Source organism: Centropristis striata, chromosome 13 (assembly GCF_030273125.1).
Source record: "Centropristis striata isolate RG_2023a ecotype Rhode Island chromosome 13, C.striata_1.0, whole genome shotgun sequence".
Taxonomy (NCBI): domain Eukaryota; kingdom Metazoa; phylum Chordata; class Actinopteri; order Perciformes; family Serranidae; genus Centropristis; species Centropristis striata.
In genome coordinates this window covers 27,649,650-27,666,323 of record NC_081529.1, presented here as the reverse complement: position 1 = coordinate 27,666,323, position 16,674 = coordinate 27,649,650, and the positions used below count along the sequence as shown (strand labels likewise).

General features: G+C 41.0%; 1 protein-coding gene across 4 annotated transcripts in view; it reads right to left on the bottom strand.

Moving 5' to 3' along the window:
- The window catches only part of brd4 (bromodomain containing 4), a 32,282-nt gene that overhangs the window by 10,130 nt on the left and 5,478 nt on the right, over nt 1–16,674 (bottom strand). For 3 of the 4 annotated variants that reach the window (XM_059347635.1, XM_059347637.1, XM_059347636.1), the window contains exons 1-8: nt 14,286–14,894; nt 2,428–2,812; nt 1,977–2,114; nt 1,745–1,880; nt 1,321–1,661; nt 772–1,161; nt 548–676; nt 21–251 (exon numbers count right to left, since the gene is read on the bottom strand). In XM_059347635.1, the coding sequence (XP_059203618.1) occupies nt 21–251; nt 548–676; nt 772–1,161; nt 1,321–1,661; nt 1,745–1,880; nt 1,977–2,114; nt 2,428–2,812; nt 14,286–14,383 (1,848 nt within the window). In that variant the 5' untranslated portion in view covers nt 14,384–14,894. Of the gene's footprint in view, nt 1–20; nt 252–547; nt 677–771; nt 1,162–1,320; nt 1,662–1,744; nt 1,881–1,976; nt 2,115–2,427; nt 2,813–14,285; nt 14,895–16,674 lie in introns of those variants that run through there. The other variant, XM_059347638.1, reaches the window with a different exon arrangement.

Below are 16,674 nucleotides of genomic sequence, written 5' to 3'. Positions count from 1 at the left end.
AATATTCTCTGGTAACTGACCTGTTCCTGGAGCTCAGCCAACCTCTGCGCTCTCTCCTCTTCAGAGTCATCTGTGGAAGACTCAGACTCAGAGGACGAGTCACTGGAGCTGTCTGAAGACGAGGCGATGTGGGCCAAAGGAGGCTGGGGCTTAACAGGGGCAGGATGGTGAAGTGTGGGAGCTGGGGCAGGAACCAGAGGCTTGCTCTCAGGTTCATCTGGCATCTTGGCAAAACGCATCTCAAAGACATCCTATAAAATTAAAGATATCAAAAAAAAAAAAAAAAGCTAAGCAAAACCTGCGTGTATATTTCTGGAAAGAGACTCAAAACACCACAACAACAAACACTAGGACAGGATTTTTTTTAGATTTAATTGACTTGTTGTGAAAACATGACCAAATATGACAGACCTCAGGTCAAGTAGTTCATATTATTGTTCAACAAAATGTATTTAGGGTGCCTTACCCAAAAATTTACTATAAAAGACAACTGTTGAATCTTTTTTTTACACTAAGCAACACTGTTCGCATGTTAGACTATATTCACCTGTAGCTTGCGTGCCATAGCTACCACCTCGTGGTCTGGGGGGTTATATTTGTAGCAGTTGGAAAACATTAATCGTACGTCAGCAGCAAACTCCTGGGGTTCCCGGTATTGCCTGTTCTCCAGCTTGACCTATAAACACATCAAAGATTAGTTACTTGTCACTTGCCACAAATCCTCTTAAATATCTATGGAACTGTTGATAAACAATGCAGTCTTCAACAGACCTTGATGGTGCTGAGGTCCATTGGATATTTGATGATATCATGATAATCATGTAGTCCCAGTGCATCCACATCAACAGGTTTGTAGAATGGCCAGGCGTAACCAGCGTGCTTCTTGGACAGCATATCCCTAACCAGACTAGCGCAGTATCCCAGCTGATCCTGTGGTTTGGGGCTATGACCTCCACTTGGTCCACTTAGTCCCATCCCCATGCCCATGCCAATGTGATGCTGGGAGTCAGGAGCTTCCTTCTTTATCAGTTTTGTAGGCCGGGAACTCTCTCGCCTGGGTAGTGTCTTCCCAGATTTGGACTCTGCCGGTGAAGACTCACTCAGTTGGTCATTTGCTGTGGGCGTTGTAGTGTCAGCTTTCCTTTTCTGGCTCTTTCTTTGCTAGATATAAGTGAATACAAAAGCAGAGACATAGTGCAAAAGGGAAAGGAAATAAGGGATTAGAATGCGATGCCAAAACCAAACCTGTCTAATGCTCCTAAGCATGGTCCAAATGTGCCCACCTGTGCTAGCATATATCCCTGTGTCAATCACACTCACTTTGGTCATGGTTATAGGGTTCTGCAGCATGGGGGCAGTGCTCTGGATGGATGCTGGGGGAAGGGAGGTCTGAGCAGGGGGAGGCACAGAAGTCATGATGGGAACTTGAGGAGCACAGTCTGATTGGCTCAGGGAGTAGGGAGCCCCGAGCTGTGGTGCATGGCTGGGTAACGTTGAGGGCACATGGGACGGCAGGGCCTGCATTAAAGGCTGGGGAGGTAGTGAAGGCGGACCCTGCACTGGTCCTCTGGTCTGCGGTGCTGCTGAGAGGTTAGACAGACCACGTGTTTGAGGAGTCGTGGACGAAGGATCAATGATGGTCCCTGGTTTCAAGTTAAGACCTGGATGAAAGAACAAGACATGTGGATGAATATTCAGGAGGCCAGCTCTACACCGATAGTGAAAGATGCAGTGAATTACATACCTCCTTCTCTTCGGCCCCGGCCACGTCCCTTTCCTGTCATGACAACAATCTCAGTTTCTTCCTGAGGCATTTCTGTGACCTTCTGGAGGAAAACCTTCTCTAGAGCCTCAGCCATTAAGACTATGTCGTCTCCAGGCTGCAGGGGGAGACAAACAATCTTAGCAAAAGTAGAGGCATATCAAAATCTTTGGCACTTTATGGTAACAACTGTTCTTGTGTACAACTAGTTTACCTTGTTGTATATGTAGCAGTTGGTAAACATTGTGTTGAAGTCTTGGATACATTCTTGGGCATTCCAGTAGTAACTGTTCTCAAGCCTTTTCTTGATTGTTCCCATGTCCATAGGAATTTTGATTATTGTATAGTAGTCCTGAAAGGGTCGCAAAGAAGTATGTTAAGCTTTTGATAATGTGACATTCTCCTTCTGTAACCTATTATGTTCTTCAGCAATTAAGAAATCATTTTTTTCAATCTTCATTTATATAATTAACTGAGGTTTTACATTATAAGAGTTGGAGCTTTTGTCTAGGAGCTTAAAAACTGTCAGCTAGCAGAATATCAGGGCTAAAGTTGCGTAGTGTGAACAAGGCACAAGAAATGTATTATGGCACCATAAATGTGTCCATTAAAGTTTTGATATATGTGGCATCATGCACACGGACAGAGACGAAGTAAATACTCACAGGCAGGTTAAGTTTGACCGCATCCACTGGTATATGAAAGGGCCAGGCAAACTGGTGCTTCCACAGGGCCTTCACCACCACCTTGAGCAGGAACTGCAGCTGATTGGTCTGGCGCTTTGGCCTAGTAGGGTTGATGTACTCTGGGGGTGGGGGGTTCACTTGGTGGGCCTGCCCCTGGCTGCTGCTGCTGCTGCCCGACATCTGCGCTGCATCCAGGCCGTCCCCCATCTTAACAGGGTTGGGCGCGGGCTCGGGCCCCGGAGCAGGAGCTGGAGCTGCAGGGGCAGGGGTAGTGGTGTTGGCAGGACACCAGTTCAGTCTTGGCCCCGGCACAGACTCCACTGACAGAGCACCGCTGATCCCATTGCACTCCTCGCTGGACTCTCTAGAAAGAGAAAAAAGCATACTGTCATTAGCATATTTATAAACAGCCTTCAGTAAAATTTCACTTCATTTTGTCAGTAACCATCATAAACAAAATGTTATTGGAGTCATTAATCAGCACATTGTTGAGAATACCTCTGATATTTTGATTATTGTCATGATAATAGACTAATGTTACTGCAAAAGACAGTAACATAGTAGTCATTAACCATCGTTTTATTGTTTTACATCGAACGTAGTGTTTCTTTTTTTCCCTGAAGCAGCCATCGTATTGGCTACCCAGCTATAATGGGTTGAACATAAGCTGGCAATTTAAATCCATTTAAACATAAAAAACGACATAATAACCTGATGATACCAAGACATTTAACAGCATGTCCTTAACCCTCCAAACACAGGGTTAAGTTTCCCCTTTATTACTGAATGGTCAGTACACTGCTTCTCATCAATACAATTAATTTCACACAAGGTCATGACACTTATAGGCATTAGTCCTTGCCTCAACTATCAAATTCAAGTACACATGCCACAGTTTATGCCATAGTCATAGAAAATAATCAATTTCAGTTGTCAACAACAATCAAATAAAAAGGTACACTGCAAATATAGTTCTGGTCAACAGTTTAAACACTTCTAAATCAGTAAACAAGGTACTTTAAACTGCAGTCACACAGCTAACTATGATAAGAAACTTGAAAATGGGTGACAATTTCAGCGGTTTCTCATTTTGTCTGTGGTAAGTGGCCAAGTGATACGGGCAGTTATACCCTAACTGAAGTGCTTGATGGATGGTGAAACTGAAACACCTTCACCTCACACCTTTTCGACATCGAATAGGAGGAGGTGCAGTTTCAGTTCATCTTTGTAACTTTCAGAAATAACAACAATTTCACGCAGCAAGCTACAAGATGTGCAGAGGTGTGAAGGCAAAAAAGGTTCATGGAACATCAAGTTCTTTGTTTTTCCATTTTTGTTTACACAGCTACCTCTGGCTCATTTAATTTACAACTGAGTGGAACAATAATAATGTTGTTATCCACATATTTGAACGATTGTGTCTCGTCCTTTCTGATGATGGTTGTTTTTTCTCCTGTTTTTTGAGTGTGGCTGTTCGGAGCAGCTATAAGCACATTTGCCTTCTGAAGTGGTCAGACAACACATCGCAGGAACTAGTTATTTTTTAATGCTTACTGTGATAATAAACTCTATGTTGCCCTGATACAGATTATAATGACCATGGCAGGGTTCTCACCTTTCCCTTCTGTTTTTGTTTTTCCTGGCAAGGAATGCTTACTGAGAAATGTTCCTGATTGAGGGCAATCATGGCAGCGATAGACATGAGTACTACTAGAGCTACAATTGATCATTTTCATCATCAATTAATTAGCTGATCTATTTGTTTGATGTATAAAATGAGTGAGGTTCTCATCAAATATCTTATGTTCAACAAAAAGTAAAAATCCCAAATATAATCAGTATACAGATAGAATAGAGATAAGTAACAAATGCCCATATTTGAAATGCTGAATACAGAGAATATTGGGACATTTTGCTTAAAAGAAATGATCCATACATATAATCAATTACCAAACAAATCAATTGAATAATCAATAGAGTATTTGCCAAAGCCCTGAACAACAATGCAAACGAGAAAGTCCCTAGGGGAACACCATATATGACTACATTTCTAGTACAGTTTCTCTTTGTTTTAGCCAATATGCACTTATGGATTATGTTATGGGGCCCTCCAATTCTTAATACTTCCCCTTTACTTAAGGATACAAATTTTACTTCACAACATCCAACAAAAGCAGTATGGGAAACTGTGTGTGCTACTGGCAATAGCATGAGAATCTGTATTCAAAAGTAAAAAGAGACAGCAGAAAACTGTGTTTTTCTATGCGTTTGATAATTTTTATTTCTACTTTACATAAAAAATGATACAGGCAATAAATGTTCACAAAAGGTTACAATGACATGTATTTAATCATGACTTGGAGATAGGAAAGTTGATACAATACTACTACTGATATTAGTTTATTTATTAATGCACAGTATTCAAAAGAGCTCAGAGATTTAAGTTCAGCTCTGGCATGTGTGTGTGTGCTTTTAGTAAATCTTTATCTTCCTACTCTGTCTCAGGACCTGGGAGTGTTTAGGGATGTGGGTGGACAGGGATGGAGAGTGAGGGGGAGATAGCGTCATCTGGCAGCTGTGGGACTGTGTGTTCCACTACACAGTGCTCAGTCCTACACAATGTCCTCTCCCAGGCAGCCAGGGACATCACATTCAAGATACACACAAAGACAACAACAAGGCCAAATAATAATCGAGAAATACTCAACTATAAATAGACTAGAGAACTCACAATGTTCTCGCCACTGATCATATGGTTGTGTATTCAGACCTCTATTACAAATAAGTTAGTCTCCCAGTCTCGCACACTGAAATCCACCCCCACACTGAGGCCTTAAAGATAAACACACACCACAGTATAGATCTATGACTAATCTTATTCTTGTTGAGTCACTTTCTCAGAAGAAGGAAGCAGTTTGCACACCACATGATCACTGCCCTGAGGCACTCAAACACAGTGGAGAATCTGACTAACTGGCCATGTTGAATGACAACACATGAAAAGAAATTGTACCAACTGTACAGAAACTGTACCGTTACCACTGTAACGCAGTTGGAACTTATGTGGCTGGAAGCAAAAAAACCTCACAAATAAGACCAAAATAAATTAGTAACTTGTCTTTGGATAAAAGGGTCTGCTAAATGACATGTAATGAAATGTAATGTCTAGGCCCAAGGCACAAATGTGCACATCAACTCCAGGCTCATTTGACAGTGACATTGCCAAGTGGCGATCCTGTGTTGCTGATGTATTAAAAATCCGAAAGGATGCCATAAAATCACATAATGCATCCTTTTTTTCTGATAATCCTACATTGTGAACAACAAATCTGTATTGAAATAGGCAGGAGGAGCGCTAATTATATGCAAGCTAACAGCTGGTTGGCAGCAGAGGCACAGTGTGCTTGGCTATGGAGCTAACAGCTGATCCCACTGGGTGCTGCACTGCATCACGGCTGCAACCTGGTTTTGTTCTATCATTGCACGACTACAAAACACACTGAAAGAGTTTTCAGAATAACTGTGTGCCTGTTTTGTTTACCTGCAGATTTAAATGGTCATTTTTTCTCAGATTTTTTTGCTAATAGAGCTAACAGCCAACACAGCTAAACATACAGCAGGGCAGAGTGTTTCTGTTCAGAGGAACATCAAGCATTAAAGAGTGAACTGCAAAACAACAAGTTTACAGTAAATTAATATAGTGAAGTACTTCAGCTGAGTAAGTTTGGAGGTAGAAGGACTTTGAGTTTGGAGTGACAGACACATCAGTGTTTACATGTTATCAATTTTCAATCAATTACATTTCAGCGGTTAAGTGGTAATGTACAGTACAGTGCTATTTATTGTGTACCATTACTGACTGGAAAGTGCTTTATAAACTATATCTAAATTAAGAAACAGTTAAGTTATTTCTAATGAGCTTGCAATAATATGTCAATTATTCTGGGAAAATCTTTGCATGCAATCTTTCCTAATTACGTTTTTTTAACATAGTTAATTACAGATACATTTTCAATTTTGTATTAAACAGATGTAAACATTGTCGCCTATTTTGTTAAATGGTCATATGATATCATCTTGTATTGATTGAATTGAACAGAATTGACGTCATCTTGCGAAAGACTTTCTGATATCAGTAAATATCGTGTTGTCCAAAGAATCAATCATATTGTTATAAAACTTGTGCTTTACACCCCTAGTGCAAACATAAGCCTCTTTTACACAGAGATTCCACAATATGGGTGTGATAAGGATCTGCTGTTATGCCAGCTTGTTATCTTATAGTAGCACCCTCAGATGAGTAGAGAATGACAGATATGGACTAGGCATGAGAGAGTCTGTGTGTGTGTGTGCATGCATGTGATGGTGAGAGAAGGGAAAGGTAAAAAGAAAGTGCAGAAGGTGAACTATGCACTAGACAGCTTCAGCAATATCAATTTAATCTAAAGATATTTCCTATTTCCACTTTTGTTTATTAACAGCCTTCATTTCCACGTCCATGACCACTGATGATCACTAGTTGTTAAAGATAAAGAAAAGAAAAAAACTGTTTCAGAGTAGGCAACTCAAACGGTCTTGACAACTGGTCATGCATGTCATTTGCAGGAACATTTCTGTCTACAAACACTAAGACAGTAGAGCTTAAGAAATCCAATTGTCCTTTTAAAAAGAACTGAAAGCTTCTTGAGTTTTAAAAAAAATCTTTTAAACCTTCTCCAGAGGTGTTATCATCCTCCAGTAGCTGTTTTTGAAATCAGTGTTTTCAAAGCTACACAAAGCCAAACAAACAATTGTTCTGAGTCAACATAAAAAGGGGGTTAGAAGGCAATTTTGTTTACTCAAAAGGCACACAAAAACAGCTGACCTCACCAAACGAGAAAGACAAGTTATCAGGAAAATAACCCAACAAACACATGCCGGTACAGTTCAGATGGCTGTTTCCACTACTACTACTTTGCTACTACAACTTTGTTGCTATGATTATCAACTTTTCGGCTCTTCTTAAAGAGCTGCGGGGGCCGGCGGCTCGTTAAGAGGAATAAGAATGAGACGTATCGACACATTCCTCCTGCAGCAGTCTCTCCCAGCTGCAGTCACAGAGTCGGCTAACAGTTAGCTCTGTAGCAGTACAGTGTGTATGTGCTGCGGCTGCAGGAGGTGTTCACATAGCGATCTCTGTTTGTTTACAACAAGCACTGGCCACTCTGTGCACAGTTAGCAATGCCGGTTAATTCACGATCACTATGTTTATGATCAGTGGAGAAGCTGTGCTTAATTAGCCATGCTGCTTTGTTTATGATCAGCTGCTGACTTTGTGCACAGTTAGCGACGGCGACCACAGTTGCATCTCCCGTGTTTAATCCGTCGCGACGATCGAAAACCATACGTCACCTCCGGAGTCTCGTAAATCCCTGTGGAGGCCTTTTTGTAGTGGAGACACGCAGAGTGAGCAGACTTTTGAGAGGAGTGGCCTGAGACTTTCCCGGTGGCCACTCTTCCCCCTAAAGGAAACGGCTATGAACAGCTCTGGAGACGCCACTATGGGAAATCTTCCACAAGGACAAAGTAAAAAAAGCAACCATATAAGCCTGGGCCTCCATCGCTACATGGAGCAAAGACTCATCATATACACAGACACAAATACTAAACATACTGCCAGATGGTCTTGAAGAGCTCATTAACATCAGCAACAAGCACACTCACAGTGACAGTCATTGACATAACAGCACTGCAACAACAACAAGTGTAAACACACTTTGGAAACACTGAAACAGATGCATAAATGAGGGAGCATGAATGACAGCTTTCTGTACGATTCAGATATACACTTGGCGGCTACTATATTAGGTACACTTGTTCAACTCACTTCACTAGTTTCACTAACTTCTCACCAACTAAAATATCTAATAAGCCAGTCATGTGGCAGCAACTCAAATGCATTTAGGCATTTAGACATGGTAAAGACAGAAAAAAAGGTGATTTAAGTTACTCTGTACATGGCATGGTTTTTGGTGCCAGACGGGCTGGACTCTGAACTCAAGGCTTCACAGGGAATTCACTGATAAAGAAAAAATATTCATCCATCGGGAGTTCTCTGAGTGAAATTGCCTTGTTGATGGCAGAGGTCAGAGGAGAATGGCCAGAGTCGTTTGAGGTGACAGAAAGGCATCACTCAATAGTACCACTTGTTAGAACAGGTCTCCAGAAGAACATATCTGAATAAACAACATTAAACCTTGAAGCAGATGGTCTACAGGCTCTCCAAAGTATGACAACAGTAGACTGTAAAAAGTTGTCTGGTCTTATGACTCGATTTCTGCTGCAACATTCAGGGTCCGAATCTGGTTTAAACAACAGAATAAGGAACAACAGAATCCAGTCTATCTTGTGATGCAACTGAGTTTGGTCTGTTTGTGCCTATATTCTCTCTCATGAAATTTGTGATCTGCATGTTTATCTGGCATGCATTTTGTTTTTCTTTCAGTCTTTCATACACAAAAAGTCTATTTGAGTAAATCATGTTGCACACAATTTTTGTTTTGGCACATCAAGCTTATTATGAAAAATATTGAGGTGCAAGAATTGCCTGTCATGAAAAGGCAGACAGGTTTAAGCTTAATCAGGATACATATTTTTAATCATAATAATGTTAATTTCATCAGGAGCATGTGTTACTACAAATCCCTTCCATTGTTTCTTTGATCTTCTGAAACCACCATAATGATATGCAAAAGTATTTTTTTTAAGGTTTTCTACTAAGCCATATCAATTGCCCTCTCACCCCTAATAACACAGGTATTATACCCTAATAAAATACAAAAAGGTGATCACAGAGAGGCAGTTGAGCTAAGTAATTGTACATTGACTGTAACTTGAATTATTTTGTTAGTGATTTATAAATGCTGGACCTAAACATTTTTTTTCACCAAAACAGTAAGTACACAGCCTACTCTATTGTCTCATGTTAAATGTAGCTATAGTTTGTCAAGGCACAGCCTCTTGCATAACCTCACAGACTGAGTACATCATGTTGAAAGGTTATGTAAGGACAGTCTTTTGCAGGCATGCATGTAATTTAAGCCCTTTCACTCAAATAGTCCCAGGGAGAAACAAACCTCATCTTTAGGAACAAACTCGAGAGCTAAAAACTTTTTTGGTGCATTTTTTTTTGCATTTTAACAGCTGCCTTTCTTTGTCTTGTGTTTCTGCACTTGCTCGCTGTGTGGATGTGTAAGCAAAGTTGTCAACTCACTATTTTTTGACCGTAAGTTATGCAATCAAAACAAATGTATGTGTACAGGTGATCATATAAAGGCTGTTTCCACTACCGGGCAATACCCTGAATGAGGCGGGTCTCACTCGCCGAAACGCTCCTAATTTGAATATGGGCAGTCCGGAGCTGGCTTTTGTCGGGACTTTTTTCGTCCCTGTGGAAGAGCAGGGCCTTCTTTCTCCCCTGAAAAAAGCCTGGATACTGATTGGATAGATTGCTGAGCGGGATGTGACCTACTAAGCGGGATGTGAGGTAGTACTCTACATGACAACAACACACGCCATTTGTAAAAGCTGGTGAAGCAGTGTTTCCAACTTAGCTACTTTGTTGCTAATTTTAGCGACTTTTCAGACCCTCCTAGCGACTATTTTTCAATAAAGCGACTGGAGACAAATCCAGTGATTCCTTCTTACTCAGGTAAGAACTCTTGTTAAGAAGAGCCGCCGTTAGCGGCAGTTAGCTCTATAGAAGTACAGTGTGTATGTGCACAGTTAGCGATGCTGTTAATTCACAATCACTATGTTTATGATCAGCGGACACATGATAAGTGCTTATTAGTGCATAATTAGCCATGCTGTTGTGCACAGTTAGCGACGGCAATAAAAAAGGTCACCTCCAGAGTCTCTAAATCCCTTTGGGGGCTAACTTGTAATGGAGACACGCAGAGTGAGCGGAATTTTGAGAGGGTGTGGCCTGAGACTTTCCCGGTAGCCACCATTCCCCCTAGTCGAAACACGGCTATTTACAACCACAACGTAGCACTCTGAAATATGTGCTGTAAATTGCAAATAATACCAATTCATAGTAATGTTGCTATAATTAATAGATTTTTATGACTTACAGATAGAAATATGCAACTAAAATAAAATAAAATTAACGGGGAGAAAAAAGAAAAGCATGCCAGGCTATCTCTGGTACTCCCAACCGAGTCATCTTTATCTTAATCTTTAAAATAGATTAATCTGAATATAGCACAAGGAAATAATGCCAGTGGAATTTAAGTTTCACCTTCACTTTCTGGTGGTGGGGATCAGAGCAGAGGAGAAATCAAAAATTATGGTATCAGGTTGTAGCAAATGTACAGGTTTCAGATTGTCCATCAATGAATGCCGGAGCTCCTCAGAGCAGCATTTGAGGCAATGCAGGGAGTAGGAATGTTCAGGGGTGTAAGCTAGGTCTCGTCCATTTAACAGAGAAACTATTAATTACACACAATAACACTTTGTAGTCATTTTCCAGTACCATAAATTGCTTAAAAAACAGCAAGATTAAATATTTTATGCAGTAGCCATGCAGCAGTAGTCTGCGCTACACAGTGTTTGGGCTTACACCCATTACATTACTTGCTATTACATTACAGATGCTCCTGGTGGAATCAATTATAAACTGAACTGTCTGCTCCATACAGCAACAACAGAGCCGAAGCAAAGAGAAGCAGCAGTCATATTTCACTTAACATGTGCCGCGTTCAGACGAAGAGTTGACCAGCAAAGTGAAAAATGCCTTTTTGGCAGCGTTTCAAATTTGAACTCAATTGAGGATCAACAGATATAATTTCTTGTAAAATTTTCGGTGTAATCATCAAAACCGAAAAAATCCTCGATGCTGCCTCTCTGCAGTTGAGTCAAGAACATACTTCACAAGTCAACATTCCAGAAACTTTTTAAAAGGTTAGATCCCAAATTCCATTAACATTATACTGAAAAAAGGTTGTTGTTTGATGTTGACATCAACAGTGACATCATATTCAACCACCCTGTAAATGAATTAGTACAAACGACTGTCAATGACCTGCTGTGCTCGTTGAACAGCAATGTTGGCATGTGAGACTAATCAACTCTGCAAAAGCCCCTAACAGAGGTCAATCAAGCAGCCCTCTTCCTGTTGCTGCATGTCCTACATCACTCTCAGCTCTGGAATAACAGTTGCCCTTTGACCTGGACATACATCACTTCAGACTTCTGTGGAATGTTTTCTGGGGAGGAAGTGGCTCTGGTTACTGGGTGGGGGATGCACATCTTACACCAGGAAATATGGTTTTGTGAGAAGTCTCACAGTGATTGTCCTACTTGGAAAATGGGAGAAAAATATAATAGCAAGATGCCTGAATCCCACATGAAAGTAAACTATTAATCATTTATGTATGGGGGTGGAAGATGATTTCAGGCAAAAGTGTAGGCCTCGAGACTCCACTAGCGGTTCTCACTAAGTGTCAGAATGATGGCCTGTGTTTGGCCTGAAAGCAAAGGAATAAATAATTAATGGCACCACAGTGACAAGACCAAGAACACCACTCCCTGCTTATTCACCAGCATTTCACTCTTTCATAAAAACCACCTTCAACTCTCCAGGGAGCAGCTCTGCTCTTACGCAACTTTATATGCCATTTTACACCAACGTATTGATTGATCCTTTTATTAATTGGATTTGGTGCACTAATGTCTTAAGGGTTTCTATTTTTTCATGAGTAATGTGACTGCATTTTTGGTTATATGAACTCAACTTGGTTCTGGGTTCATTTATTCAGTTCAACAAGTAAGTGATTCAAGAATTTCTCTAGATTTAAAAATAATGGACACTTTCTTCTGAACTACGCCAATGAGGTGAATACAGGCAACGGTCATTATCCTTGAAAATAACAAAGATGTACAAAAATAAAAGATAAGCTCTAGAAAAAGATTAAAGGATGATTGATTACAATAGGAATTAGAGCAATCTAGGAAATATAAACCAACAATGTCCAAAGTTGGTGGGACATTAGTAAACTAGGTCCTATTGATGCGCAACTAGTGTTTTCAACAGAGAGTATAAATGAGTATGATCAAAACCTATGCACTATGAGTGCAAAAGGTTTTCAAAACAGGGACGTCGTCAAGGCAAGAAGTGGAATTTTGCCCTGCAGTTATCAGATCTCGCTTTCTGACTGTATATGGAAATAAATAAAAACACAGCTGTAGGTTCAACATAAGATTACAGAAATGTCTACGGTAGTGTCCTACATAAACATGAATTCAATTACGTTCTGCAGATCTGTTCAGATCCTTAATGTGGACCAGAACACATTTGTGTGTAAAACGAGTGCTAAACGAATGTGGCCAAATGCAGTCCAGACCACCCCTGGATGTGTCTTGACTGCGTTCACACCTGTACTGAAAGCTGTCTACTTGTGGTTGTATCACCCTGGATGCATGTCAATGCCTGGTCTGAACAGGGTCACTGACTGCATCCACCAGCCCTTAATGGTCCACTTTAGCAAACTGTTACTACCAGACCAAAAGTCATGGGCAATGGTCAGACACAGAGCCTCAACTACAACTGGTAGTGTAAGTGTAAAATGTGAATACCTAATTTAGGATGTCATAGTGCAATAACTTGCTTCCTCCATGTCCAAATCGACTATTAGCAGCAAAACAAAGCATTCATTTTACCAGCATTTTTTTCCATTCAATCTGATCATCCGCAGCTACAAAAAAGGAGTGCTGGAAAAAACACTGCACAATTGTACAGAAATCATAGACAACAGTATCAATGTGATGTTTGTTCTCACCATACGCTTGTCTCTAAATTGTACAGTGTGGACTTGAGTATTGACAAAGACATTATAAAGCAATAATATTCCAAGGAAGATGTGCGTAACAGGGTTAACTGTTCTACCTTTGTCCACATTGTATCATGTACAATTGCTCTGTTGCTACCTTATTTTAGTACTTCTAAAACTTGGCTTTGAGAAAAACAAATGTTGCCAAGGTTTCTATGGTAACCCTCCACTTTTTGGCAAGTGTACTGTATTTTTATTCTCTCTGGTTCCAAATCCTACTATTGGATGCTTACAGATTCAATAGTAACCACCCATGACCCATGTGACTTAAATGTGTTTATAGACAAATGCAGGAGAAATGCACCTGGGGCATACCAGTTACAATGGACAGAAACATTCATACAGCTTTGTTTATGACAGTCTTACAGAAACAACAAAATCTAACAAGAATTGTTGTTTCCATTCATTCATTACAGCCACAAACTTAAATCTGTTCCCCTAGTATTGATTACAAGCACTTTTGTATGAGTCATTGCATGAGCAATGACTCAAATAGACTAACCATGAGTCAGGCACACCATAAACAGGAAAAGGCAAGAAGCGTGTCAGCCCATTCAGGTTTAACTTCCAGCTGCTTAGGATGAGCAAGCCAAACCCTTCCAGGAATCAGGAGACATTTCTACAACTGCCACACACACAACCCCCTTCTTCCTCTGTACTGCCCCTTCCCCCACACACCCCTCTCTCACCAGGAGGTAGGTTCATGGCTACTGGCTGAAATGTGGATAACAATACTATTCTCAACACATCTAATATAAACTGGGTTATTGTGTTGGGCCATGTAAAAGTAGCGATAGCAGGAATCACATGATAGCCCCAAGGACTATAAGTCAAAACTGTTTAACCTTCTCAATCTTTAACTGTGTTTTAATTAAAAACATTTTTGTATATGTATGATTGTAAAGACTTCAGTGACTCTGTTATATGTCTGACAACTTTGTAGGAGAGTCCACCAGATAACATTACCTTTTCACAGAGACTGAATGTGCAATTTTTTCCAGAAGGGCGTCCAGTTTTTGAAAATCCAGCAAATCGTTTGACTTGGCATGCATCTTGTATTCCATTTATGAACTTCACTAAACATAAACAATCCAAAAAAGGGCAAGAAGAGTTACACAGAAGTTTGTTTTTTCTTTTCTCTCATCAAAAACACAGGAGGGATTTATTCTTCGGACTCCCGTGTGTATCATAAAATTCCACAGAAGTGAGTGAGTAATCCTTAGTGTCCAAGCGGAGTTTGAGGATGGTTGTTCCACACAAAAAAGCCCTAGCCTGGAAATAGTGGGCCCAGGCAGGGAGGAAAGGCTGTGGGAGCCTACAGCCGGCAGGCTGTGTTAGCTGTGTGAACCGGTCCTCTCTCTACCCCATCCCCCTCTCAGCAGTACAACGGCCCAGTTGCCACAGGCTCTTCGTTCCATTGTGTGTCCTCTCCAGGGCCTCCCCAACTTAAATGGACACAAGCCGAAAGTACGGAGAAGAGGGGAAGGCGAGAGAGGGGAGAGAGGGCTCCAATAAGATCCAGGAGGAGCACTTTATTCCTCCAGCTCGCTCTCTCACCCTCTCTCTAGCACAGGCAGAGCAGCATGCAGTTACTCAACAGTAAAAATGGCTCTGCTGCTTCCTCATTCAGCAGAGCCTCAGCCCACTCACCGCTCGCTCCCTCCCTCTCTCTCCTACGCGCTTGCTCATTCCACCCCTCCCCTCTTTCCCCATCAATAGCTTGAGGTCCTTGCTCTCTCCTCTCTCTGTCGCTCACACTCTTACACCTTTAACACCCCACCCCCTTCCTGTCTTTTCCTCTGTCCATTTCATCATGCCCCACCCCCACACACTCTCTTCCCTTAGAGTGATCTTAAATATGCCTTCCCCCACCAATTTTGGGCTCCCTTATCTGCACTCCATCCTCTCCTCATATACCACTCGCATTCATATTGTGGCTGAACAACACCAATGCAAAAGAAGCCAATATTAGGTCACATCAATAATACAGACTCTGCAGTGCTAAAAACACCACCGGCTCTGAATCACATTTAATTTAAGCAAAAGGTCAAACCTATGGAAAATCCGTCATTCTCGCAGCACTGCTATCAAACAAATTTAAATTAAAAAAAAACAAACTTTTGTGAAACAAAATAAAATGACAAGTGCCTTTTGTGCAACTTGCCCTCTGTAGCAAGCAATTTTGTGTAGCAAAACTGCCACTGAAAACTTAAATGAAGAACGAGGCTGCACATTGTGCTCAAGAAGACTGCAGTTAAACTCATGTGAATAATCTGAATTCAGGACATAACATAAGGGCAGTGTAATGGTCAAGCTGGGATGTGAAGAACAACGCAAGTGATTAGATCAGAGTGTGACAGAAAGAGTGCAAAAGTGTGGGACCACCCACAGTGCCTTCCCGTGGCAGAGCAGCCTCCATTAATGATGTTCATAACAGCCCTTGGACCACACTTTATGGCAGGAAGTACAGACCTTTTCAGACAGATCTTATAAAAAATATGTCATAAAAAAATCACTAAAAAATTAGAGGTACTGTCAAGAAGTAAAGCAGAATATGGGATTTAACATGGTGGGTCTTAAAGTGCACCAGATTGGTGCATTTCATTTAAATTGTATAAAACTTTCTTTCAGGGGAGCATTCCTATAGGCTGTTTTTCTGTTCAGAACATATCACAAAAAAATAGATCTTGTCAAATATATTGCAGCCTTACTAAAATGATGTTCCTAGTAGGGCAGATAATAACCAAGTAACAATTTGAACCATAATTAACAGAATACATGAGGGATTGAAAATGTTGCCTCATAATACATGGCTAGTGACTACAAAAGGGCCAAAAAAAATGGACGCGGCGGTTTGATGACTGGAGAGTCAGGGTACTTGGATACACAATTCTGTGTCTTAACCCTGCTGAAGCAACACTAGAATTTTAACCTCCTATTCTCTACTCACCATGGCAGAGCATGAGGAAATCTGCAAAGGGAGAGACAACACTCCAATGGTGAGTGGATATTCCCCACATTTTGTCAACATAAACCATAAAATATGACATCTACCGCAGTTTATCAAATCAAATACATTATTTGTTCACGTACCTCATATAAACTCTAGAACCAAGTAGAGTGCTGACCTCTCATGAACGTTAACTATCATGTTCATGCAAACCGGCATACTCCCACACAATTTAAGAATTGGTCAGGTGTCAAACCCCAAGAGATCAGGTGGCAACAGAGCTAGCCTGCACAATGTATACTCAGGTGACTGGTGAGTGCAATGCACTATGTCGGTTCTCCCAAATGAAACAAGCAGTAGCTCTTCTATGCTGCAGCCAGACACTGTCAGTGTCCTCGCAGACCC